The 27,724-nt window shown below is 40.4% G+C and overlaps 1 protein-coding gene across 2 annotated transcripts; it reads left to right on the top strand.

The window, feature by feature from the left end:
• The first annotated feature begins 167 nt into the window (after nt 1-167).
• CFI (complement factor I) lies at nt 168-26,147 on the top strand. 2 transcript variants are annotated; one of them, XM_048847694.2, is made up of 16 exons: nt 179-725; nt 2,203-2,491; nt 3,165-3,318; nt 5,402-5,577; nt 6,683-6,790; nt 8,809-8,925; nt 10,293-10,322; nt 10,720-10,743; nt 10,931-10,960; nt 12,342-12,377; nt 15,634-15,672; nt 17,703-17,806; nt 19,596-19,702; nt 21,973-22,250; nt 24,005-24,106; nt 25,699-26,147. In XM_048847694.2, exons 1-16 carry the CDS (start codon nt 663-665, stop codon nt 25,914-25,916), a joined length of 1,875 nt encoding a protein of 624 aa, XP_048703651.1. In that variant the 5' UTR covers nt 179-662; the 3' UTR covers nt 25,917-26,147. The 2 variants fall into 2 exon arrangements, with proteins under 2 accessions (XP_048703652.1, XP_048703651.1); XM_048847695.2 differs by lacking the exons at nt 17,703-17,806; nt 19,596-19,702; nt 21,973-22,250 and having other exon boundaries at nt 168-725.
• The last annotated feature ends 1,577 nt before the right edge of the window (nt 26,148-27,724 follow it).

Here is a 27,724-nt window from a genome sequence, read left to right as displayed (position 1 = left end):
GTATAATTCTGTTATTTGCAGTTTTTTTGGAATTGGGGTAACTTGTGCTAGAGGATAGCCTTTCTCTGGTTTTGTTTTCATTCTAGTGTTCCTAGGAACTGACACTCCCATAATAAACCACACAGTATACACAGACCTTTCACTTGCCAAGCGGTTGAGCAACATGCACTGAGCATAATCTTGAAATATTAAATTACAGTACTCAGTACATCCTGGTGTTCCTGCTTTTTGTCTGTTTTGCTCCAGGATAACTCAAAGGAGGAACATATGTAAACAGCTAACAACTAGTGTAGAAGCAATGGAAGCAGCCTGAGCATTTCAATGGTATTCTTTGGCAAAAGTCAGCAGTGGAACCAATGATTGTGAGTTAGGGCATGGAAAAGTAAACTCCTAATGGGATCCTCTTTTTAATCATTTACTTTAAAGACTTTACTTTTGTTATCTTGTATTACAGTTACGGTAAAAAACGTTAGATTGAGGCAGGATCCTTACTGAAGAGTTCAAAATTATCTGTAAATCTGGAGGTTCTTGCACTTTATTTCTAAACAACCTTTTTAAATATTTTACTAATGGTTAAAAATTAATCACAGACAAATACCTAAGCCTAAAAAGAATCAGACACAGAGAAGTTCTTCTAGCTAGACAGAGAAAAAGTCTTCATCATGAAAGTATTACTAGTTCTCTTGGTTTTTTCATGCTCCTTCTTTTGTATTTGTGGATTTCAGGTAAGAATTTATTTTAAATAAGGTGATTCCTCTGTAAGTTTTTCTTCAATAATAACTGGTGAAAATATCTTATTTTTAAATGTTTTCCTGTAATGGTACTGATGCAATTATTTTAATCTAAACTTGAATACTTGAAATGTGACATGCATTTTTATTTAATGTAATTACTGTAATTGGGAATGTATGTCAGAAGGCTTCTGAAAAAGGGGGTTTAGAGAAAAATTACTGCAATTATAGTCCCAGGCCCCGTCCTGCAAGGAGTTCTGAAGGGGCCCAAGGGTCTGCCTACCCTGATTCAGTTGCAGAATTGGGATCCTAGAGAATCAAATCCTGCAGTCCATTTATACTCAGGCAAAATTTACAGTGGAGTAATGGGAGTTATGCCAGAATAAGGACTGCAGGATCTGGCTCTTAGTTTGGGCTGTACATTTAGAGGCATAATTAGTTTAACTGAATTAATTACTGGCCTCAGAATAGCAGGAAGTATGTAATACGATTACAAAACAGGGTAAAGTTTTTGGATGAAATCCTGACCCCTCTGAAGTCAACAACAAAACACTCATCAGCTTCAATGGGGCCAGGATTTCACTCTTAGTACTAAAAAGAAAAGGAGTACTTGTGGCACCTTAGAGACTAACAAATTTATTTGAGCATAAGCTTTCATGAGCTGCTTTAGACTTGAGTTGTATTGATTTAATGGACACATTCAAGGTTGATAGTCCCTTTGGTTTATCTTTTTTTCTATATGTAAATTCCATGCATGCAACTTTTATGCTTCAACGTTCTTTTTTCTTAAATAATAAGCCAATAAAAGCACTTTGTTTGCGATGACATCAGGGGGTTTGCATTTTCAAGTTTCCAAGGGGGTGTTATAAATAATTGTCACTTCAGTTGACCTAAACCAAATCAACAAGTTAAGTGTAGATTCATGTTTCTTTCTTTATTGTTTGGTTACCTGTGGCTCTTTAAAAATATTTGCAAGTTACTTTTAAAATTAAACAAGATTAGGCCAGTAAAAACATCTGTTTCCAAGCATCCAGCTGCAGACTTTTTAATTACAATTTACTGTAAATCCCACTGCCTACAACACCAGTATTTGAGTTTGTTTAAAAATTCTATAATCTGTTGTGCTGAAAAGTCAAGGACTGTTTGAAGAAAATCAGAGAGCGCAGAGCTCATCCTGCATGAAACATCCAAAAAGAAAGAGAAGAGGGATAATCAAACCCTAGAAAAATAAGAAATAAGAAAGGTGGAGTGACCAAGGATACTACTGCAAAAACCTGAAGTGAAACACTTCATTGTTGCACACAGAAGACAGTAAAAATACAAGGAATAAGCTAGTGATGGGACTGATCTAACGCCCAATTGGAATCAATGAAGGGACTTCCCAATGTTTTCAGTTGGCATTGGACTGGGCCCTATATATCAGCTGATTTGCTACTTAATCTTATTTGATTTTTTATTTCCTGTCTTGCAGCACAGAGCCTCTGAAGGTGAAGAGCAAGTTCAGCAAGAGACGTTCCTGATAAAAGAATGCTTAAATAATCAGTACACACATAACTCTTGTAAGAAAGTTTTCTGTCACCCATGGCAGAGATGTGTTGGAGGAAGTTGTATTTGCAAGCTTCCCTACCAATGCCCAAAGAATACCACTTCGGTTTGTTCTACCAATGGAAGGACATTCAAAAATTATTGTCAGCTAAAGACCTATGAATGCCAGCACCCGCAAGAGAAGTTTCTGAGTAAAGCAAAGTGTGGGCCTTCAGGTATTGAAATATCCTTTTCCAAAACTGTATCAGTCACTGTTAGGTGGATGGTGAATGCTCAACTCTTTATTCTCAGAGAGCCTGGTCATTTATTTGTAAATGTTTAATTGTAAAATGTGAAGCGGCAAAAGAAAAGTAATTGAAATGAGGCAGTATTTATTGATACTCATAAAAAAATCAAATAATTGACAGACCTACCTACCTACATGCACTTCTGTTCCTGGCAGCCCAGTCCTGCTTCTACTGTAGACAATTGGAGCTTTATTATTAATTTAGTGGGAGCAGGATCTGGCCCTTGGCCCAAAGTGTCAGGGCTGTGTTATCAGAAGTCCCATAATTTTGGTATTTCATAGATAATAATAAGAGCCAGCATTTTTATGGAAAGTTTTCTCCATAGATCTCAAAGCACTTTACAAAGGTGGGAAACTTTATCCCCATTTTACTGAAAGGAGAAACTGCGATATATTGAGATGAAGTGACTGGCCCAAGATCACAAAGTCAGTCAGCAGAAGAGTAAGAAATAGTACCCAGGCCCTTGATTCCCAATCTAGTGCCCTATCCACTGATGCATTTCCCGTCCATATGAATGTTACTTATCTACAAGTTCTAAAATAATGACGTATTTGTTGCTGTGGTTGTCTACATCTGATACACTCTTGCAATTTTTTTTTAGAAAAATTTGAAGTTTCTTTGGACTATGCAGATTCACAATCAGAGGGTCTTATTCAAGTAAAGCATGGGAATCATACTGAGAAGTTATTTATATGTAACAGTGAGTGGAGTATGAATGAAGCAAATGTTGTCTGCAGACATCTTGGTTTTAAAATGTAAGTTTTTTTGTGTGTGGGGGTGTTCATTTAGATAATCACAATGTTTATGAAAATGCACTCCTGCTTACTTGTGGCCCACCTGTGGACAATTATGTGATTGGGCAGCCATGGAGAGTGTATCTACTGTAATCTTCTCATAAAGACTATGTAATTCGTCATTTGAGAGTAAAAGCCAAGAGATTTCTATCCTGATAATCTAGTATATTATCAGTAATTGTTACACACTTTATATTCAAATCATAAGCATTTTTATTTAAAATACCATTAACTGCAGGCGAGATTGGGAATTTTCTCTCAGCCCTATGTTAGGGACAATTTGCAGATCTGCCACCCCAGAAAGAGCCCTGGGAAATAATTGTAACTCAGAGAGGAAATAATTTACTGTAGCCCTTTACAGGACACAGCTTACTTCTCCCATACCTGCCAGCTATCATAGAATCATAGAATATCAGGGTTGGAAGGGACCTCAGGAGGTCATCTAGTCCAACCCCCTGCGCAAAGCAGGACCAATCCCCAACTAAATCATCCCAGCCTAGGCTTTGTCAAGCCTGACCTTAAAAACTTCTAAGGAAGGAGATTCCACCACCTCCCTAGGTAACGCATTCCAGTGTTTCACCACCCTCCTAGTGAAAAAGTTTTCCCTAATATCCAACCTAAACCTCCCCCACTGCAACTTGAGACCATTATTCCTTGTTCTGTCATCTGCTACCACTGAGAACAGTCTAGAGCCATCCTCTTTGGAACCCCCTTTCAGGTAGTTGAAAGCAGCTATCAAATCCCCCCTCATTCTTCTCTTCCACAGACTAAACAATCCCAGTTCACTCAGCCTCTCCTCATAAGTCATGTGTTCCAGTCCCCTCATCATTTTTGTTGCCCTCCGCTGGACATTTTCCAATTTTTCCAGATCCTTCTTGTAGTGTGGGGCCCAAAACTGGACACAGTACTCCCAGATGAGGCCTCACCAATGTAGAATAGAGGGGAACGATCACGTCCCTCGATTTGCTGGCAGTGCCCCCTACTTATACATCCCAAAATGCCATTGGCCTTCTTGGCAACAAGGGCACACTGCTGACTCATATCCAGCTTCTCATCCACTGTCACCCCTAGGTCCTTTTCCGCAGAACTGCTGCCTAGCCATTCGGGCCCTAGTCTGTAGCGGTGCATTGGGTTCTTCTGTCCTAAGTGCAGGACTCTGCACTTGTCCTTGTTGAACCTCATCAGATTTCTTTTGGCCCAATCCTCTAATTTGTCTAGGTCCCTCTGTATCCTATCCCTACCCTCCAGCGTATCTACCTCTCCTCCCAGTTTAGTGTCATCTGCAAACTTGCTGAGGATGCAATCCACACCATCCTCCAGATCATTTATGAAGATATTGAACAAAACTGGCCCCAGGACTGACCCTTGGGGCACTCAAATCAGATGACTAGGGTAGTCTAATTTGGAACAAGAACAAAGTTGCAGGATGTTTTTAAAGACATATTTGTTGTTGCAGTTCTGATGGTCAGGAAGATTAGACAATTTGGAGGAACTCTGGCAGTTACTAAGGTTTACAACTTATTCTTATTAAGGGCGTGATCCAGCAATGTCCTCAGCACCATAAACCTGTAATGATTTTAATGGTAATTGAGGGTGCTTAGCATCATGCAGGATGGTCCTAAAATTCTGCATCATTAGAACCCACCCACAAATAAAGGTCTGATCCTACACGTTGTTCCACATGAGCAGACCCCTGTGGCCTTGCAGAGACCCAGATATTTAGGTGCCTAACTTCCACTAGACATGTAAATATTCTTCAGGATCTGGCCCTACTGACTTTGATGGAGCTGCACACAGGCACACTGTGAGGAAAAATTTGCAGGATGAGGGCCTCATTTTGTTTCCAAAAAACTCATGCAGTGTGACCTAGTACCTTTTTGTGTTGTCAGGAGTTGATGTGTGTTAATTTTTCCCAGCTATGTCGTAAACACCTTTACCTTCATGGTACAGGAGGAAAATCAAGTCACTGCTACACAGTAACTGATATGGATTATTCTCTGTGCAAGGATAATATATTTTGATTTTTTTATTTGCATCTTCATAGAGGAGCTGAATATCACAAAAAGACCTTCCACGTCCCAGAATCTGCCTTAACTTCATCTCAATGTCTTCATGCTACTTGCAGAGGGCTAGAGACTAGCCTGGCAGAATGTTCTTTAATCGAGAGCCGAAATAGTAATGAGGATTTTGCTAGTGTCGTGTGCCATAAAGAAGATAAAGGTTGGTAAAATATGTGTCTTTTTTTAAACACTCTACTTAGGGTTCTTCAGTTTAATCACTGCATCCAATTATGAAGTTGCATTATAGCCTATCAAGTATGGTACCACCACAGGCACCGCCCCTTCTAACTGTAGTCACATTTTATAGTCTTTAAAATAATTTTCAGCCTTTAGTTAGTTCAACAAGGAAAATAATTCATCTTCTTTCACAAAATATTCTGAGTAAAATTTCACAAAAGAAAACATAGCAAAATGTTGGGCCTGCAACTCCCTTCCCCCTCCAAGCCTAACGAAGGCCCTGAAGCTGAAGAAATGTTTCTTAAAATCCTTCTCTTGGGGAAACTTGTGCCATCTCTAGTAAGTTCTGTTTTTCCCTGATCAGCTGGAGGGGTGGCCAGTGGCATCCTTTTAGCCATCGCTCTGTACAGGATGACTGTGTCATGCAATTCAGAACATTGAAGAATCCAATAGCCTGGTACCAGCCAAGAGCCTGATTGTGTGAATTGCTAGTGCTTCTGCCAAGTGCTCAGCACCTTGCAGCATTGGTCCCAATTTAATTTCTGCACTGGTGTAAACTAAACCAGGTGTTTGCTTAAAACATTTCATAGTTTTGTATTCTGTGTGATGAAATTGACAATAATTGGGCTTTCTTTGGCTGCTCTAGTATCATCAGTGGGAGATGCAGCTGGTCAAAAGAGAGATACAGATAGAGGTTCTCTGTCTTTGACCCAATGGCAAAAGCAAGAGTGTAGAGGCACCTAAAATATGATGAATATCCTTCCAGAAGAAGAGTGTACACCACATTACTCACGTGCACCACCTAGCAGTGGGTCTGAAATGGCATCTCCATCTTAGTCCTTAACAAAGAGAAATGCAGATCCCCTTTGCCAAGTTGCTGGAAGTTGGATGGGGAAAAGAAAAGGCCATGTTGAGGGTCTGATGCAAAGTCCATTGAAATAAATGAAAAGATTCCTGGGCTTTGGATCAGGCCTTAAGAAGGCTGTGACCCAAGTGTTGCAAAAATAAAATAAACAAAATTTTTCCTTGCATGTTTCTGATGATGTAGAAAGTTAAATAAGAACTTTATTTTTCTTCCTGCTTTGCAGAATGTTCAAACGAATTCCCTTGTGTCAATGGGAAATGCATTCCTTTGACTGAAACCTGTAATGGAATCAATGACTGCGGAGACCTAAGTGATGAATTGTGTTGTAAAGGTAATAGTAATTCTCCCTTCTAAACTGTCTCATAGTTATGGACAGTAATACAATAGAAAACTTTCAAACAATCCTTAAAGTTATAAGGCATTATCAGTCCATTTCAATTCCGTTGAGGAAAAGGTCTTTCAACTTTCTAAGGTGACAATACTACAGCTTCCTTATAGTTATGCAAGAAATGTTAGGCACCAGTTAACTTCTTGAATCATGTGGATGATCTGTCAGTATTAGGACAAAGAGAATAAAGATTTTTAGGAAGCAGGCAAACTTTAATATAAAGGTTTACTATTTAATATAAAGAGTCACAGACCAAGGAAAAAGTGTGGCTAGTTGGACTGAAAATGGATTATTAGAGATGGACAAATAATAAATAATTCAACAAGTTTACACCTTTTTTCTGTGAGCAAATTGTCCGTAAAGCCAATTAATATTTTTTTAAAGTTATTACTTATAAAAAATTACTCACAGAATAATATCTTTGCCTGGAGCTTGTTCCTGAGCAGTCACTATGGTCAAATATTTAAAATTCCATCTGTTTTGACTGGAAACAAAGACAGGCCATGTGATCTGACTGAATGAACATACTTTTAGAAATTGGATTTCAGATGCCAGAACTCATGATTACAAGTTCAATATTATCTTTCCCCAAATAATGTTGATTTTGTTGTTTTGGTGATTGTTCCTGCCAGTAAATTCATTTGCATGAATATTCCCGGAAAGTGAACAAAAAAGAGGTTCAAACACAGTCAAAAGGTAATTTTTTAATAAAAATCTAACATATATACATGGATTTTTTAAAGTATTTGCCAGTCTTAGTTATTACTTTTTACTTTTATCATTGCACCCAAAGTGTGCTTACTAATAGTAAGACGTGTGAAGGTAAGGTCCCTGTCCTGACATTCTTGCAATGTACATAACATTTGTGAGGAAAGTGTAGATAAAAATTAGATTTTTCGGAGTGTCAAACAAAATCTCACCTTTTCACATGGTATTTAAATTATATTCACAATACTGAAATCAAGGTTCTAAATTTCAAAGATGATGCTAAACTATGGGAACCTGAGGAACAGACCTCCTGACCCCAAAGCTTGTGCATGAAAGGATTTACTCCAAGAAGTGCTTGTTCATGTGACTAGTGCTGTTTTTCATCAGTCTGGCCCTGATCCAAAGCCTACTGATATCAAATGCACTCTTCCCCAGGCCTTATACTGGCATTAAGGAGCCATCAACTTTTCCATTAAATAAAAAATCCCTGAATATAGATTTACATGGGAGAATATAAAGTAAGTCAAGAAAACCTGGCAAACCATTGGCTTTGCCCTTCAAAATGTATCACATTTTTGTGCTAATAGAGCAGAAAGTCAGTTACCTGAATTTATAGGAATGTATCACCCAATAGAGGAGTGCCTGACTGTAATTAAGGGCCATGGTCAACATTTTCACAGTACAAGCCTAAAGTTCAGTTCCTAATCCGATATTTAGGCACTTCCCAGTAGGATTTTCAAAAGCATTGCAGTCAATAGAACTTGTGCTCCTAAATCATATAGGTGCCTAAATATGGGTTTAGAATGCTAACTTTTAGGCTCCTACTTTTGAAAATGTTGGCCCTAGTCTTGGGAAATGTAGAGCACCCTAAATTCCCATTGAAATCATCCAGAACACTAACAAGACTGAAAGGTGGGTTGGTGTTTGGCTCGGTTTGTGTGTGGGCAGAAGTTCTGGAAAAAACTGGTAACGGGTCATGCTCAAAACATTTGAGAACTACAGCACTACACTGATGAAAGCCTGAAAAGTTGAAACTCTGCTTTAAAGTTGGAAAATGGGGAGTCTACAGCATTGGTAGCATCAGTTTTGCTTTATGTATCCAGGGTCTGGTTCCATTACGTATTTATGAACAGTTTACTTTTGTCATAATTGTGGCTGCATTGTAGTGAAGTTAAATTAGGTCTCCTACAGTGGTGAGGTTTGTGAATAATTTGACTCCATCCCATACAAACTGAGTTCTCTTTTTGTTACAGAATGCAAAGGCAAGAGTTTCCATTGTAACTCCGACGTGTGTATTCCAAATAAGTACCTCTGTAACAGGGAAGCAGACTGCCTTGCAGGAGAGGATGAATCTCAAGCTCTCTGTGGAGGTTAAACTTTCATAGATTTATCTTCTCTGTTCCAGTCAGTTTAAACTAGAGAATAAAGAATTCCTACATTTTAAAATATGCAACTGATTGCAAAACAAAGAGAATGCACCATTCTCCAAAAAGTTTTTCAGACATTTGTAATAATGTTATGTTAATGGTTTCTGTTGCGTTACAGCCTGTTTCTCCTCTTCCTTCTAGAGGAAGAGGAAAAGCAAGACAACTAAGGGGCTGGGAAAACAGAACATGCCTTGGGGACCTTCATTGGAAGGGAATGTCATTTGCATCTGGAGTATTGTACTATTCTCCCCATTTTCTCTAGATTCTGCAAAGAGCCACTGGTTGTACCAAAGATCCATGGCCGGGGAGCGGGTAGTACTGGAAGTATTTCATCCCAGTAGCTCCATGAGGAATCCAACCAAATATTAATGCAACCTGTCTATGCTACCAGCCCACTCTTCAAAATTTTTTTTTCTTTTAAGCTTGATATACTCTCTCTTGCTCTAGTTCTTACACGGTCATCTCCCTTATCTGATTACCTCCAAATATTTCCCCAGATTTTCTTCTGATGGAGGGCTATCCATGAAAAACTTTAGACAAATTTTGTTTGATTTTCTAGGAGGTGAAGGAAGAAAGGCAAAATATAGTTTATATCAGAAAGCTAATCACTGTGTTATTATTTGTACTATGGTGGTGTCTAAAGGGAATTGGGCAGTATGTTGCTCTATGCACTGTGCAAACATAAAGGAAGAGATGTCCTGAAGAGTTTACAATCTAAATTTAAGACAAGTGAGTTTGACAGACAACAAAGATGGGGGAGATAAGATGAAGGTAACAGGGAGAAGTTTATGTGTTTACACAGGGTAGCTATATGCACAACTTGATGGTTCTGAATTATTTTAAAACATTGGGGTACTGAGAAGAGTGTTTTGCCTGTGATCCAACCATCATAAACTGGCTGATTTCTAGTAAACTGTGCAGTAGAAGTGGGGCTTTAGGAAGGATTTAAGGTTGTATCCTTACAGATTCGTTGAGGGAGGATGTTAGAGGAGCAGCATGGAAGAAAGAACAAAGATGGTTGAGGAAAAGAGGACAGATGATCAGTCCTCAAAGGTATTTGGGCACCTATCTCCGTGGAAATCAATAGGAGTTAAGTGCTTGAATACTTTCAGGCTCTGGGCCATAGTTATTATTTGTACTGTAGTGGTTTCCAAATTGGGCATCCCATTGTTCTATGCACTGTACAAACATATAGGAAGACTTGCCTGAAGTGTTTACAAAGTAAATTTAAGACATATTTTGTTTCAGGAACAATGTACAGCAAAGAAGTGTGTTCAAACTATGCTGTTGTTTTTGTGCTTTATTTCTAGGTGATCAAAAGCCAAAGCCAGAAGTTCCAGGTAAATATTTTGGTGTTCTGTTATTTATAGATTTATTTGTGTGTGTGCGTGCATGTGTGTGTGTGTGTTTGTATTTACAGACATTTCGGTCACTCTAATATAATAAATATTTTTCAGAGCAATGCAGTACAAGTGTGAGAGCATTTGCGTGTGTATGTCAGACGGAGAGCAAGAATTTTATATATATATTGATGTTTTTGTGTTTTATTCGCAGTGCATTCAGGTGCAAAGGTTATAATTAAAAAAGGTTAAGCTTTTCCAAGGTTGTCCAAACAATTATTGCCTGCTTTCTGCAAATTCAGCAAAGTGCAGGAGTTGAAAACTCTTTGTTGCACGAACAATGTACAGCAAAGAAGTGTGTTCAAACTATGCTGTTGTTTTTGTGTTTTATTCCTAGGTGATCAAAAGCCAAAAGTTTCAGGTAAATATTTTGGTGTTCTGTTATTTATAGATTTGTGTGTGTATGTGTATTTACAGGCATTTCAGTCACTCTACTATAATAAATATTTCTCAGTGCTATGCAGTACAAGTGTGAAGCATTTGCGTGTGTTTGTCAGACGGAGAGCAAGAATTTAATATATATTGATGTTTTTGTGTTTTATTCCCAGGTCGTTCACATTCAAATGCTAACATTCAAGGTAAACATTTTGAAGTCTTTTTTTTTGTATGCTAATTATAGACCGCCACTGTGCAAAGTTCTCCACATCAATTAGCATTTAATCGTGACCTGCAACACTACTGCTACTGTGGTACAAGACCTGCAAATGGAGGTCCGAATTATCAAAATTCCTATTTATTTCAATGGGTGTTTTTATTTGGGTAAAGCCTGAAGGTTAAGGTCCAATAGGAACATTTTATTTACTTTATTATGATCCAAATACCCCCAAAACCAGGCTAAAGGAGGCATTTAGCACAGAACTCAAATCATCATCAAACACACATAGTCTACTGAGGACTGTTATGCCAGCCAGAGTGACCACAATTGATGGCATCACACCAGGCATCGTATAATGAAGTTCCCAGATCTGGCTCAATCCCGCAAATCCAATAATCTCTGGGATGGTCCCACAGACAGCATGAGGTAAAGTCGGAGCACGCCCCCTTTTGTGTGTCAATGGAGAGTTTGAGAGCATGGTATGCTGGGGTTTTTTTTGTCCATCCTGGAGACATTGCCAAAGTGTATGCAACGCAGCTTTTCAAATATAATGAGCAATTGAAGGAAGGCCAGATCTCTATGAGATTATGGCATTTCACACAAAGACAAACCACTTTTTGCTCAGGATTTAGCACTGACAGCACATATAGATTGCCTCTAGCCACTCCAAGTCTGCCTGCATGAGAGTCTGGGCTTTTCATCTGTATAGCAATATAGGTAGTACACAAGTTTGATAGATCCGGAACTTTGTCTTAGCGCAAAGACATTTTTGCATCCATTAGCAAGACATGGACGTCACACAGGAGGCAGCAAGCCTTATTCATCGAAGAACATCCATTTTGCTTTGACTGTTTGAACTCTGATTGCAGCCTCGGTAGATGAACTCGTCAATGTACACAATTTAAAATAACCTTGCCACATACTGCTCCTTTGAGTGCCACAAAGCTTCCTGAGATGGGTGTCACGGAATGATAAATTTTGAGGGAGTCAGAGTGGAGGAGGATATTACTTGAAGGAAACCAAAAAGAAAGGGAGGAAAATATCAGTATGCAATTGTTTAGATGCAGAATACCCCTCTAATCTTGATTAATTGTCTATTTAGCACGTACATATGAATTAGACCATTTGTTATTTGCATGCTACTTTTAAGCAGAGAAAGCCAAAGAGTGTCATATTATGTAGAGATTTTAAAATTTAGAGAAATATTTACAAAGAACTGGGATGAAAGAGTATTTCTAATAATGTGTGGAACAATATATTTTCATTTTTTAAAAACCTACCTTTTTAACACACACATGTTTAAGTGATAGTGTAATTTAAAATGTTTATAAACATTAAACTAATATTACATTATTTTATTACAGAACAAAAAGACATCTCAACTTCCAGTATGGATGGAGGTAAGATTGATTAAAGCTCCACTTCCTACCTGGTTGCCATGTCATGGGATGAACTTTCCCTAAATTCTCTTCTGATGGAGGATCATCCATGAGAAATTTCAGACCAGTTATGCTAGTTTTGTTTAACAGGTGGTGAAAGGGAGTCAAATTCAGTTTATATCAGAAAGCTAGATCCACAAAGGTATTTGGGCACCTGTCTTCATGGAAACCAATGGGAATTTGGTGCCTGAATGTCTTTGAGAATCTGAGCCATAGTTATTACTGGTACTATTGTGGTTCCCACAGAGGAATGGGTATCCCATTGTCCTAGGTACTGTACAAACACATAAAAAACACATCTGAAGAGTTTACAGCAGTGGTCACCAACTGGTAGATCGTGATCTCCCGATCGATCCTAGAGGATCTCCCAGTCGATTGCAGTCTCCGGCAGTGGAGCAGGGCTGCTGCTAAGGCAGGCTCCCTGCCTGCCCTGGCTCCACACCGCTCCCAGAAGTAGCCAGCACGGCCCTGGGGGCGGGCTCTCCTGCCTCTCACTGCTCCTGCCTGCAAGCACTGCCCCGTGCAGCTCCCATTGGCTAGGAATGGAGAGCTGTGGCCAATGGGAGCTGCAGGAGTGGTGCTTGCAGAGAGGGGCAGTGTGTGGAGCCACGTGCCCCCTGTTCCCCACAGGGGGGTGTTGGCCCCTTCCAGGAGCAGCATTGGGCCGGGGTAGGCAGGGAGCTTGCTTTAGCGGCAGCCACACTACACCGCCAACCGGGAGCCGCCAGAGGTAAGTGCTGCCTGGCGGGAGGTCGCACCCCAACCCCCAGCCCTGAGCCCCCTCCCAGAGCCAGCAACTCCAAACCCCCTCTTGCACCCCAAGCCCCAGCCTTGAGCCCCCTCCCAGAGCCAGCACTCCAAACCCCCTCCTGCACCCCAAGCCCCCTTCTACACCCCAAGCCCCAGCCCTGAGCTCCCTCCCAGAGCCAGCACCCCATACCCTCTCCTGCACCCCAAACCCCCTTCTACACTCCAAGCTCCAGCCCTGACCCCCCAGCCCAGAGCCTGCACCCCCTCCCGAAACTCAATCCCCTACCCCAGCCCGATGAAAGTGAGTGATAGTGAGGGCGGGGGCAGGGGAATGGAGTGAGCGGGACAGGGCACATCCTGGGTTGCCCTTAAATTCAAAAAGTGATCTTGGGCATAAAAAGGTTGGAGACCACTGGTTTACAGACACATTGTTAAGACAAGTGAGTGTGACAGACAACAAGGAAGAGGGATATAGGATGAGGGTAATGGGGAGAGGTTTATGTGGTTACACAGAGTAGCTGTATGCACAGCTTGATGGTGCCAAATTGTTTAAAGCATTGGGGTTTGGGGAAGGGCGGTTTGCCTGTGATCTGGCCATTATTAGCTAGCTGATTTCTAGTAAACTGCAATAGAAGTAGGCCTTTAGGAATGATTTAAAGGAGATGATTATGTCTTTACCGATTTGTTGAGGGAGGGTATTTCAAATGTAAGGGTCAGCACAAATAAGGTTTTAGGAGAACAGGACAGATTAGCAGTCAGAGCAGATGGTGCAATTGGGAAATGACAAATAAGAGATAAGAGAGAATAAGCGGAAAGGACAGAACCTAAGTGCTTGGATGATAAGAAACTTGAACTTGAAGGAGTAGAAAATGAGGAGCACATCCTTCTAGCTATTAATCCTACATTTATGTATTTTATTTGTGTAGAATTTGTCCAAACATTCCTATCTTTAATTGCATTTTGGATTGATAAACTGCTCTACAGTGTCTTGTCCACTGACTCATCTTTACCCGTCTTTTGCTTGGCTGTGGGTTTTGTTGTAGTGAAATAGTCTAATCAGGCCAAAGCTTCACATTCAGGTTATGCATAGCATATTCTGAAAAGACTATATTTCTTCTGAATAAAAACAAAAAGACTCTTGATTCATATAATCCGGGCATTTTTCCCAGCAGTCATATCTAATACAACCTTGGAAAATCACCAACAAAATATAGTAGCGGAGGCATAAAACATATTCACCTATCTATGAGGATGATAAAGAAATGAACAGTATTTTATTCATCCATCAAATAAATAAATTATTTGGCCAAGGCAAGTAGACTTTTCCAATGCTGTCCAAACATCTAGTTAATGACTGCTTTCTGCAAAATCAGCAAATGGTAGAGTTGGAAACTCTCTCTCCGGAACAATGTACAGCAAACCAGTGTGTTCAAACTGTACTGATGTTTTTGTGTTTTAGCCTTACATGAGCAAAAAACAAAGTCAGACATTCCAGGCAAATATTTTTATGTTCTATTATTTTATGTATATTTATAGTCATTTCAATCACTGCAGTATAATAAATATTTCCCTACTCAATGCTGTACAAGTGTGGGGAGTATTTGCATATGTGTGTCTGTGAGAGAGAGAGAGAATTTGGTGTATATTGATTTTTTGTATTTTATTCACAGAGTGTTCATATGCAAAGGTTAAAATGCAAAATTTTATTTATTTTGAAATATTTTGAAGTCTTTTTATTTTTATATATTTAACTATAGACTGTGCAAAGATCTCCATATCAACTAGCCATTTAATCTTGACCTGCAGCATTTCTGCTATTATGGTATAGGACCAACAATGAAAGCACTTTCATTTCAGCCCTTATTTAGGCAAAATCAATAATGATTTCACTAGATGTTTTGTTTGAATAAAACTTGGAGGATCATGTCCAGTAAAGGAACTTCATATGTGTCAAATTACCTCCATTAAGCAAGCTAAAGGAAGCATTTCACACACGACCGCACCATCGAAATATAAAATAACCCTGCTGCATGCCTTCCTTTGAGCTCCACAAAACTTCCTGAGATGGGTGTCAGAGAACGAAGACTTTTGGGGGCCTCATAGTGGAGGAGAACCAGATGATATTACTCAAGTGAAACAAGAAAGAAAGGGAGGAAAGTGACAGCATGTAATAGTTTAGATGCAAAATACCCCTCTAATCTTGAATAATGGGGTATATATTTATTAATTGGATCATTTGTTATTTGGGGATCACTTACGGAGAGACGGCCAAAGAGCGTCATGTTACGTAGTGATTTTGTGATATACAGCAACATCCACTAGGAACTGGGATGAAATATGTGTTGTTGTTTTTTAAGGAAAATAACATGCTACCATTATTTTGACACAAAAACATATGTTTAAGTGCTAGAGTAACTTGAAATGTTTGTAAATATTTGGGTACTAATATTTCATTATTTTACTATAGAACAACATGACTTCGTCCCAAATTCTAATATGGATGAAGGTAAGTTTCATTAAAACTCCAGCCTAGGTGGATACCATGTCACAGGGTGAACTTTCCAAAGCAATCAGGCATTTTTCAACTGAGCATTTACATTGTTTATCTAAGCCAGTGGTTTTCAAACTGTGGGTTGCGACCCAGTACTGGATCGCGGAATGTAAGGCACTGGGTCTCGGCAGTTCTGGTCAGCACTGCCAACTGGGCCGTTAAAAGCCCTGATAGTGGTGCTGCCCGGCTAAGGCAGGCTAGTCCCTACCTGAGCTGACACGGCGCTGCGCCCCAGTTCCTGGCCAATGGGAGCTGGGGGGACGGGACAGTGCCTGCAGGCAAGAGCCACGTGGAGCCGCTTGTGCGCCTCTGCCTAGGAGCCGGACTTGCTGCTGGCCGCTTCCAGGGTGCAGCACGGTCCACGGTGCCAGGACAGGCAGGAAGCCTGTCTTAGCACCCCCACTGTGCCACTGACCAGGAGCCGCCCAAGGTAAGCCTGCGCCCCAATCCCTACCCAGAGCCCCCCCCACCCTGGAGCCCCATTCTGCACCCCAAACCCCTCATTCCCAGCCCCACCCTGCAGCCCTCACCCCTGGACCCCAACCCTCTTCCCCAGCCCTGAGCCCCTCCCAAATCCCAAACCCCTCTGCCCCAGCTCCGTTGGGTCATAGGCATCAACAATTTTCTTCAACTGGGTTGCCAGAAAAAAAGTTTGAAAACCACTGATCTAAGCTATACAAGATTTTAAAAACAAAAAAGAGCAATAAGAAATTGTGGCCCTGGATTCTTTGTTACTCTTGTCCTGAACCCAGCATGCAGAGTATCTCACAGATGTCATATTTTCAACAAGAATTTAAATCAGTCTCCAGTTTCTACTGTGTTGAATTCCTACAATTGCTGAGGTAATTGTGGGCCAGATTCACTAGCAGTTAGGCACCTAGGTCCAACGTTCATTGGGATTCACAAAACCCCCATTCAGCTGCCACCTAACATTCCTAGGGCCCAAATTAGTGCGGGTGTCGGGGGGAGTTGTTGTTGTGGGTTGTTTTATTTTTTTGTTTGGTTGGTTTTTTTGCCAGTGCAGATTTGCACACAAATTGAAAAGAAAAAAAAATCACTCTTGAGTGAGTGGCGTTGTGACCTGGCACACAGGGTTGCATCATACCGCCACTCAAGTTTGGCCTGGCCTCCCCTCCATCATGACGGAAGGGAAGCTGGTCCAAATTTGAGCAGCATTGCAACTTGTGCACCAGATCACAGCCACCAATACCTCCTCCTGCAAGAACCAGCTTTGGTGTCTAACTTCAGGACAGTGTTCACACCTGTGATTCCCAAGCACAGATTGGTGCCTCCTTGTGATCTGGATTTGGATCCCTAGCTCCCTTTGAGGGGTGGAGCTCCGGCCACACCCCTCTCCTGGAACTTCCTAATGCAGTGGTCCACAAACTGTGGGGAACGCCCCTGTAGGGGGGCAAGGACGAATGTTTAGGGGGGCTCATGGCAGGGCCTGGGTCAGTCCCCATGGGGGCGGGGAGGGAGAGCCGCCCAGCTTTGGGCCGGGCCGCAGCACCTCTCTGGGCCGCAGCTCCACTCCACCCCCAGGCCAGTTCTGTCCTCATTCCCTCTCTAGCCCCAGTTCAGCCCCCAGCTCCACCTTTAGCCCCAGCTCCTCTGCTGAGCCAACTGTGCAGTAATGGTGGGGGGAGCATGCAGACAGATTCCATTACTGGTAATCAGGGGTGCGACAGGAAAAGTTTGGGCACCACTGTCCTAATGGCTGGTGTAGGCAGCCGGAACCCCACCTCCCCCACTCAGCTTGCTGGCTTTTGTGGATTCCATTCTTGGGTGCCTAATTCTCCCTGTGCATTGTATACTAGGCACCTAACTGCAGGCTGTGAATTCCACTTGGTGGCAGGTGCCTAAGTCCCTGAATGTCCCTGAATCTTGCCCTGAATGGCCATAGAAATAAAATTATTTAAAAAAAAAATCTCATTTTGATGAAAATTAATGTGTTCCTTAAATGACATGCTCTTTCCTTGTTAAAGAAAGGAAAACATTAAAGACCTTGTTGCCTCAGTTAAAGTGTGGTGTTACAAGCCACCCAGTAACTCGACAGAAGCGAATCATAGGAGGAAACACTGCTAGAAAGGTACAACAAAAGTGACCTAGTCTGATAAAAGTTGTATATGGGCATTGTTGTCTTTAGCTTTTCACCACCTTGATGTACCAATGGAAGTATTGTCTTAAAGCATAATAAATGCAGAAACCTAATCAGTGTGTAAGATTGCAATTTTGAACAGAAGGGGTAAGTCTACACTTCAAGCTGGGGGTGTGATTCCCAGCTTAAGGAGACATAGCCCTGCTATTCTGATTGAGTTAGTATACTAAAAATTAGGGCTGTTAGTTAATTGCAGTTAACTCACGTGATTAACTACAAAAATTGATTGCGATTAATCGCACTTACAACAATAGAATACTAATTGAAATGTGTTAAATATTTTTGGATGTTTTTCTACATTTTCAATATTAATTTCAATTACAACATAGAATACAAAGTGCCCGGTGCTCACTTTATATTATTTTTTATTACAAATATATGCACTGTAAAAATGATAAAAGAAATAGTATTTTTCAATTCACCTCATAAAAGTACTGAAGTGCAATCTCTTTATCATGAAAGTGTAGCTTACAAATGCAGATTTTTTTTTTGGTTACATAACTGCACTCAAAACCAAAACAGTGCAAAACTTTAGAGCCTACAAGTCCACTCAGTCCTACATCTTATTCTGCCAATTGCTAAGACAAACAAGGCTGGTTACAATTTGTAGGCGATAATGCTGCCTGCTTCTTGTTTACAATGTCACCTGAAAGTGAGAACAGACGTTGGCATGGCACTTCTGTAGTTGGTGTTTTTTGTTTGTTTGCAATTAACTAACTGCAATTAACTGCAATTAACTAACAGCCCTAATTTTTACATTGTTTTATTTTTGAGTGCAGGCTTTTTTGTACATAATTCTACATTTGTAAGTTCAACTTTCATGATAAAGAGATTGCACTACAGTACTTGTATGAGGTGAATTGAAAAAATAATTTTGTTTTGTACAGTTCAAATATCTGTAATAAAAATAAATATAAAGTGAGCACTGTACACTTTGTATTCTATGTTGTAACTGAAATTAATATATTTGAAAATGTAGTAAACATCCAAAAATATTTAAAATAAATGGTATTCTATTGTTGTTTAAGATCACGATTAATTTTTTGAATCGCTTGACAGATCTACTAAAAATAGAATGCAGCTGTACCAGCACGAGCCACTCAAGTACATTCCTATGGTCTCACACAAGCACGTACTCAGGGTGGCTAGCCCATCGCGCCACTGCAAATGCATGCTATTTTTAGCACACTAGCATGATCAGAGCTAGTGTGAGTATGTTCCTTGAGCTGGGAATCACACCCCCAGCTTGAAGTGTAGACTTACCCAAAGATGTCAGGAAAAGCAATAGTTAAGGCTTGAATAGAAAGTTTATTTCTTCAAAGGAAGTTGAGTGTGTGTCACAGGATTGGCTCCAATATGCATTCTTAACCAAGATTTTTGCATTCAATTCCCCTTTTTTTAAGATAAGAAAATAAAAATATTAGCTGTAAAACTACTAGTAGTATTTTGAACAACTGCATGTGTTTTTACTGCACCATTTTAAAGAGCTGCAAACTGTACGTTGGAGTTATGTAATGCAGCACTGCAGAGTGGGTGGTGTAGTGAAGGTACACCAGCAAAAACTGGAGCAAATAATTTAGCAAAATACTGTAGCTAGAAAGAGTATCCTGTCAAAGCAGAATTAAAACTTGAGTAAAGTGCCTAATGATACAGTCACATATTATATTTGATCATATAGGGTCAGATCCTATCACATGAACCATGCAGATTTGTTTTATAGGGTGAATTCCCTTGGCAAGTGGCAATTAGGGAGGGTAGTGGTACAGTGAACTGTGGAGGAATTTATATCGGTGGCTGTTGGATTCTGACTGCTGCACATTGTGTCAGGTAAAAACCATTCTGAAAACAATTTGCTTCTTGCAAAGTACAGAAAACATGTTATAGGCTCTTGTACTTCTCATCAGCTTTTTTGCTGACTCTCAATTGCATAGAGGAAAAAATACATTGAGTCGCACAAGTCAGCAAACCAAAAATTATTATAATGAAACACACCAAAAACCCAGGAGAGAGTCTGCACACCAATATCCGTGCTCCGCTCCTCAATTCTTAGTGTCATTGTCGGGTAGATTCAGCCCGGTCAATATCATCACATCAGACTCCCTCTAGCTCTCTCAGCCCCTCAGCATGTTCACCGATTCTACCATAAAGGATTTCCAGATGGGGTCCTTCTTAATGTCTGAAAAGCCTTTCCTGCTTTTTAATACTGTCTATCTAGGCATTTAGACAGCGAACAGCACTATGGTATCAAAATTACATAATTCTATAATTAGGGGTCTTCTTATAAAGCTGAATTCTCTTCTCCTTTTCAGGAGGAAGATGAGCCACGTGTGAGTTAGAGAAAATCTTAAGGCTATTCTGCCAGCTCCTGCATGGTTCTCATGCAAGTAGAGCAGCCTCCAGATTCTCCTAAATTTACTCTTCTTTCCCCTCTTCCAAAGGCAGACAGTGGAGAGGATTTGAGTGCTTTTTCTCTTTATGTGTTATGGAAAAGCTATGGCAAAAGGATGGATCTTGCAATTTGTCCTGAACGTGGTCTTGTTAGGTCTGCTATTCCTGAGGAAGGGAACTGCATAGTCAAGGGCCTGCAGCCCAAGTGGCTTTGTTTCCAGCTCCCTCTAGTCTTAGCCCCATAATCCCCCACTCTCCCTGGGCTACAAGTTCAATGCTGCACCTCTGAAGCGCAGCACAGATTCTCACCCCAGGAATCCAATATATGATTACTGCAGCTCAACTGCTTGAAGCAGCATTAGTAGACAGCCAGTGGAGGGGAGGGAAATCAGTAGGGGAGGTATGACAGGGATTATGATCTACTGTGGGACACCTCCTCAGGCGACCTGCTCTTTTGGGAGCTGAATTTCCTATCTGTTCCACAGGGGAGTGGGGAGAATTGTGGGAGGGGAAAACAAAAGCCTGCACATACACCTGATTGAAAAAATGAACAGGAAATTCCTTGAGTCAAAACTCTCCCTTTCCTTTCCCCTACATGTGGAAAAACAACATAGAGCAAATGTGAGCTTTATTTTGTCACCGTTTAATTTAACTGCAGGTTGTGGATTAGAATATCAGAGTTTGCAAGAAGGCTTTAGTGGTGCTGCATGAGTACCAAGTCTAAAATTCATCCATATATATTTTTAATCCACTTGTTCATTTAATTTGTTCAGCCAAGATACATATTTTATTTGTTTAAGATGTTATTTACTGATAAAGAAGTGTCACTGTTGATGTACATTTACACCTAGAAGATGAAAAGATAAGGAGGTCTATGCAGTTGCTTGATGTGATTGGTGGTGTTTCTTGGGTCATTGGTCTGACCCTGCTCTCACTGAAACCATATGGCAGAACTCCCATGGACTCAATGACCATAACATGTATAAATGAATGAAGACAACTTTTCTGTCTCTCCTACATTTTACATGAAATCTTAAGTTATACAATGCATAGGTGATGCAGGAAAACAGAACCTACTGCAGAAGAATTAGAGAAGGCAGGATGTTTGGGGTTGGAGTAGTAACTGAAAAAGTCCCTGTTGCCCGTGTCAAATGCAGAGCATGCATTAAAGGGCAGGTTGTAATCTTTCACTGTCCTTGGGGGGGGGAGGGGAACAGGAACTATTCCCTGTGTGTGCCCCTTGGGAGTGTACTTTTCCCCAAAGGGTGCACAGATGAATGGGAAGAAGGAAGTGATGGTCCCAACATCCTCTCCACTCTGGCCCAGGGAGTGGTCTGGGCATACCCACACCAGAGTGGGGTGAGGAGAGAGGAGTCTATACCACAGTACTTCTATGTACTGGGGCACAACCAGAGAAGCATGATCCTCCTAGTGTTCCTCTTTAGGCAGTGGTAACAATATATTTTGGCCTATTAAATTATTTTTCCATGTCAGATACATCACTATACAATAAGTGGCATCTGTCTCCACATTTGATACAGTTCAGAAAGCCCTGAGCAGAGGAGTAGTAATACTTAATATGTGTAGTATTAATTATTGTTCTACAGAAATGTTGATGAATTGCTAAATGGAATAACACTTACTGCAAGCCAGAATTTACATCTGTGCTTGTATTTATTAACAAAATATAACTGACATTTCTTTTACAGAAAAAGTCGAGTTCATCAGTATCGGATATGGACCGGAATATTAGATACAATCCTCTATAATAAAGAGATAGATACTTTTAGATTAAACCAAGTGATAATCCATGAAAACTATAATGCCTCAAACTATCTGAATGACATTGCTTTGTTGGAGATGAAAACTAATGAGAAAGGAAAACCATGCTCACTGGCATACAGCACACCTGCCTGTGTTCCTTGGTCAGAATATCTGTTTAGATCTGGACATCAATGCAAGGTTTCTGGCTGGGGACTAGCAGACGGTATTTGATTTTTAGTTTATAATGAATTATTTATATTATGGTAGTGTCCAAAGGCTCAAGACTGGATCAGAACCTCACTGTGCTAAGTACTGTACAAAATGGTAGGAAGACACAGTCCTTGTCCCAAAGAGTTTACAATCTAAATAAATTTTAAAAAGAAACAAAACAAAAACATATGGAGAGAGGTGGGGAAGGAATACAACATTCATGTAAAGTGATCAACTAAGTCATGTTAGTTAAATGTCTATTTGTCGTATATTTGTTTTATTTATAACAAAAACATAACTTTACAATTGGTCTGGAGTGAGGAAGGCACTCAAGGTTGAAGTGAAGAGGAGGATATTATTGTTGGTGTGAAGGGGGGAATTACATAAAGGGAGAGCAAAGCTGAATGGGAAAGAGGGGAAAGAGAAAGAGGGCAAAAAATATGGCTGTAAGGAGAGCCAGGCTGGGCAGCCAGGGTACTGCAGTGATGGGAGAGGGGCAGGATTAAGGGAAATAGTAAGTAAAACTCTGCATCCTGACTGATTTGCACAGATGAATGGTGTATTTTGATCACTTATTTGCCAATCTGCATGGGGTAAAGGCCTGGACGTGTGTCACAGGGAAGGAACCTGAAAAGTTCGCATCCACCTATTTTTCTTTATCACTCTTCTCTTCTTGGACCTCAGCCACACAAAGGTGCAGCCCTGTGCTCCAGTCCTCCAAGGAGTGTAAAAACACTGGACATTTTTAATGAGCTCTCCTTTTGCCAAAGAGGCGATCATTTCCCTCTCGAATTACAGCAGTGGATTAATAGCATATGGTGAATTAAAAGGCTGGCATGGAAGCTACATTTACAATGGCTACAATTATATTACCCTCTTGTGACACTCCACTTAGAAAACCAATTTCCATTTTGATCGCAAGTGGCCTGTGATTAAAATGGTACAAAAGAGACTACGCTCTATCAAATGTTGTTGAGGGACAAAAAAGTATAGTTTGTCCACAAGATAGGATGTGACTCAGTCATCTGGTAGCCCTCCTTTTGTGAAAAGAAAGAAAAGAAAAAGGACAACGTAAGAGAGATCAAGAGGGAGGGGAAATAAAGATAGGAAAGATGGGCGGAGGAAAGAAAAAATAATTGAAACATTGAAAATACTGCAAGCTATCACAAGAGTTGTTTACTCTGAACAAGATCGTGAGGATTTATGATGCTGGTCCATTTAGGAAGCCAAGATGAAGAGCTAGAATGGGAAGCATGACATTTTTACCTAGAGGCCCCTAAAAGGTCAGACTGAAATTGAACAAAAGTAAGTCTTGAGTGTGGTCTGGATTTAATTCTTTAAGGATTCTGATATTCCCAGATATAGATAATGTCCTCCCTTAAATGAGATTGCCTAGATTAACATTCTCCTCCTCACAGAAAATACAAAAGGCATTCCACCACTGTTTGTCATATTGTGTAGTCTATAAATTGAAAGCACCGACAGAAAATGAGGAAACAAACTAGGGGGTCAAGAACTGGGATTAGCTAAAAATGTGTTAGAAAATGTAACTGCTGTGTGTGATTCTGTAGTTAAATAGAACTGCTTTTATCTGGCTGATGTGCTTGCACTACATACATGGAGAAAGTATGCATGCATTTAAATTATGTATTGTATATAACACAATAGGTTATATTAAGTCAGGAAAACAAGTATGAAACTTTTGATTTATGACAATGTATCTAAAATGTATTTCAAATTCAAAGGTTCTATTCTTTTCTTTTTTAGGTTTTACCAAACAATTTGTTCTTCGATGGGGCAACATTAATTTATTTCCAAACTGTTCAGATATCTATAAAGAGCGCTTTTTTAACGAAATGGAATGTGCAGGCAAGTAATTCATCACTGTTATTTCTTTCTGGTGTCCTCATCAAGCCCACCACCCTGAAAATCTGAAGTCCTACCACACAGTGCTCTCTTATAACCCTGAAGTACAGTAAACTAGATACCACAGTGAAGCTCTTAGCAAAGTAGTAAGGAGCCAAAATGCTCTTACTAGATCTGCTGTAAAGTGATGCAGACTTTTAGTACCAACTTGCATGTACAACTACACAGCCATGTTTGTAAATGCAGTTATCATGACTACATGCAATTACTGTGATTATGCAGGCAAATTTCAGCAATTTTGTGAGAGATTTTATGTGCACAAGTGGGCTACTGTCAATTGAAAATCTGGCCTTTACTGTCTTTGGCCCAGATTCAGAAAGGTATTTAAGTGCATGTATAACTTAAAGCACATGAGTATTCCCATTGAATTTAATTTAACTATTTGCATGCTTAAGCACTTTGATGGGTGGAAATGACCTGATCCAACATTCTTTGTCCCCTGGAAGATGTTACCAACTTTTTAAAAGAAGAAATGATCAAACCTGGTCAGAAAGCATTAGCACTCTAGGCTACTGTTCCAAAAGCTGAAGTTTAGAGCCTTGAATTCAAAATTTTAACTTCAAGCTACTAGAAGAATTGCCACAAGCTTTCTTAAATTTAATATGTAGCCAATTAATATGACAGATGGTTCTGTCCCTCCTTTAATTCAAGTAAGAAAAGGCAATGCTTAAAAAAAAAATAGTGAAAAGTCTCATTAAGATGTGAGAGAATTGAGTCTGATGCCTGCAAAGTATTGGGTCCTGTGGGACGCATGTTATCTCCTAGGTCTGCCATACTTTTCAACTGATTGTACTTTTATGTGGAAGGCACTCACCTGTTGCAGCAATGGGCAGCAGTCTAAAAGCCTAAGATATTAATCAAAGGTGAATTTTTAGAGAACTTATCGACTTCCTAGACATCAAGAAGAAAAGGGGAAGCTTTCTCTCCCCACAGCAAACACAAACCTTCAATATGGTTTTGGAACGGAGGACTGCTACTTGTGAGAGTATGTACCCATCAGCATGAGTAAGGGTTGCATAATCAAGCACTGTGTGGCTGGCCATCACACTCCACTGTCCACATCACAAAACACACCACCACCATCAGCAACAGCTGACAGTTTTTGGGAAAATTCAGAAGAGAGGCCACATTTTGATAGGCATGGAGATGGCCTCTTATTAAGAGAACAGCTAAAGTCCTAGGTAATGCTCTAGTACTGTGGCAATGGTGCTGCATTATTGTATTTTCACATTCTTCATACTTGATCTATTTTTCAGAACCACTGAACTCACTTAAAAAGGATGTTTGGTGCTTATTTTGGTTCACTTTCTATAGATTACTTTTGAAACAATATAAAATACAATGGACTGAATTCTGCTCTGATACTCTGGTATAAAACTTCAATTACTGTCTAGTAACTGAGTGAAGGTTATGCTAGTGTAATGAGGAGAATTTGGCCATCTATGATTTTAGAAAATAAGTTCTGCAGTCTTCACAATAGGAAAAACATGCATATAACAAATTTGCCTTGGTGTTTTTCCTCTCTTTTGCCTCAGGTACCTTTGATGGTTCCATAGATTCCTGTAAAGGTGACTCAGGAGGACCCTTGGTCTGTCTGGATTCAAATAATAGGGCATACGTGTGGGGTATTGTGAGTTGGGGTGAAAACTGTGGAGTTCAAGGATATCCTGGAGTTTACACAAAAGTAGCCAGATACTTTGATTGGATTAGCCGTCATGTGGGAAGGTCCGTTATTTCTTTATATAATGTGTGAAGCTTTGGGAACTAAATACTACATTCACAGCACCTACACACAAAAAAGAAGATTAGTTCTACCTTAGAATCAGCAATCTTATTACATACTTGCAATTTTTGGAAGAAATGTTTAAACAAATCTTTGAAAATGCTGTTAGTGTTTGATAAATGTAATGATTCTTGTGGAAAGTGTTTTGTACTGAAATTAGTTCACTGCAATAAATGCATGCATACTATAAGGAAATTAAAACATCCGATTCTTTGGGGAAGGGGGATATTACATTTCATGTTTGTGCATTGGGATGGGCTGTTAAAATGGAAAATTATGCTGAAAGCAAGAAATAATCAAATGAATACACGACTGTTCAAACCTAGCAGCGAGTATAGCAACCTTAATATTGAAGAAATCCAGTCAGTCACACCAGCATGAGTATGGTTACAAACCTCAAGGAAATGCGTAAAGCCTTAAAACAGACACTCAGAATAATACGTTCCACCAGCACCAGGTACAGAGGAATGAAACACTAACGTAAACAAAGGATGCATCAGCCAAGAGGGAGAGTAAGGGTCTGATCCCACACAAAGGAAGTCAATGAGAACTTTGTCATGGACCTCAGTGGGTACAGGATCAGACACTACAGCTTGGGGCCATTAACAAAAAGGGAGCACAGAGCAGGAGTGTTCTAACTCAATTCTGGTTCCTCCTAAATTTATGATGAAGCCACTCTACAGGACTTCTTGTGCTCTACATGCATGTGATGATACAGATGGGCGTTCTCAAGCAGAACCTAGAGGATAGACCATGCTCTGCATGTTTTTAATACATATGCACTGTGGCCATAGATGCTGGAACTAGAGGTGCTGGCCGTGCTGCCGCAACCCATGGCTTGAAATGGTTTCCATTATATATAGGGTTTACAGTTTGGTTCAATGGCTCTGAGCACCCCCACTATACAAATTGGGGCAGCACCCCTGACTGTGGCCTGGCCTGAGGCAACTCCATTCCATGCTGGATATTCTTATCTCTGGCATATAATAATTTGTACAAAGAGATAAGCCTAGATCTAGGGCAAACCTGAAATCAGGCCAACAACAGTGGGCATTTGTGTTCTGGCCAAACCAAGAGAACCAGAATTTGGCTCTAGGGCTGAGGGTATGCTCTAAACATTAAATTACTAACCACTGTTGGAACTATTTCAAAGAGAACTATAGAGTCCCTAAAACAGTTTAGAATTTAATTGGAAATTAGTGAAAATGTTTGCATTACCTACTTCTAATGAGACATTACTCCTTTCACTTAATTCTCATATTATGGTAAAATGGTATAGACATTTTAGAGCGAATTCATAACCATCTGATTTAAACTGTACTTTTTATTTTCATCCCTCTTCCGCTATTTTATAGAATCACAAATGAGTGAATTTGTTTTGTGAGGTCTGACATATCGGAGTGCAATCCAGACCAGTGAGGGGCTCTGTCAACCCTGCCCTGCAACCTCTACCCTTACAATACCTTCCTGGTAGTAGCTTCCACCTGGGCTGCTCTCACAAACAGCCTTCCAGCATGCAAGTCACCATAGGTGCTGATTCAGTGGGTGCTCTGGGGCCGGAGCACCCATGGGAAAAGAATGGTGGGTGCTGAGCACCCACCGGCAGCCCCCCTACCAGAACCTCCCCCTCCTCCCAGGGTCTCCTGCCCACCAGCGGGCCCTGCCAATCAGCGCCTTCCCCTCCCTCCCACCGCCTACTGCCTGCCACGGATTAGCTGTTGCATGGCATCAGGAGGCGCTGGGGGGGAGGAATGAGGGCGCAGCATGCTTGGGCGAGG

Source organism: Caretta caretta, chromosome 4 (genome assembly GCF_965140235.1).
Source record: "Caretta caretta isolate rCarCar2 chromosome 4, rCarCar1.hap1, whole genome shotgun sequence".
Classification (NCBI taxonomy): Eukaryota; Metazoa; Chordata; order Testudines; family Cheloniidae; genus Caretta; species Caretta caretta.
This window is presented reverse-complemented; position numbering and strand designations above follow the sequence as displayed.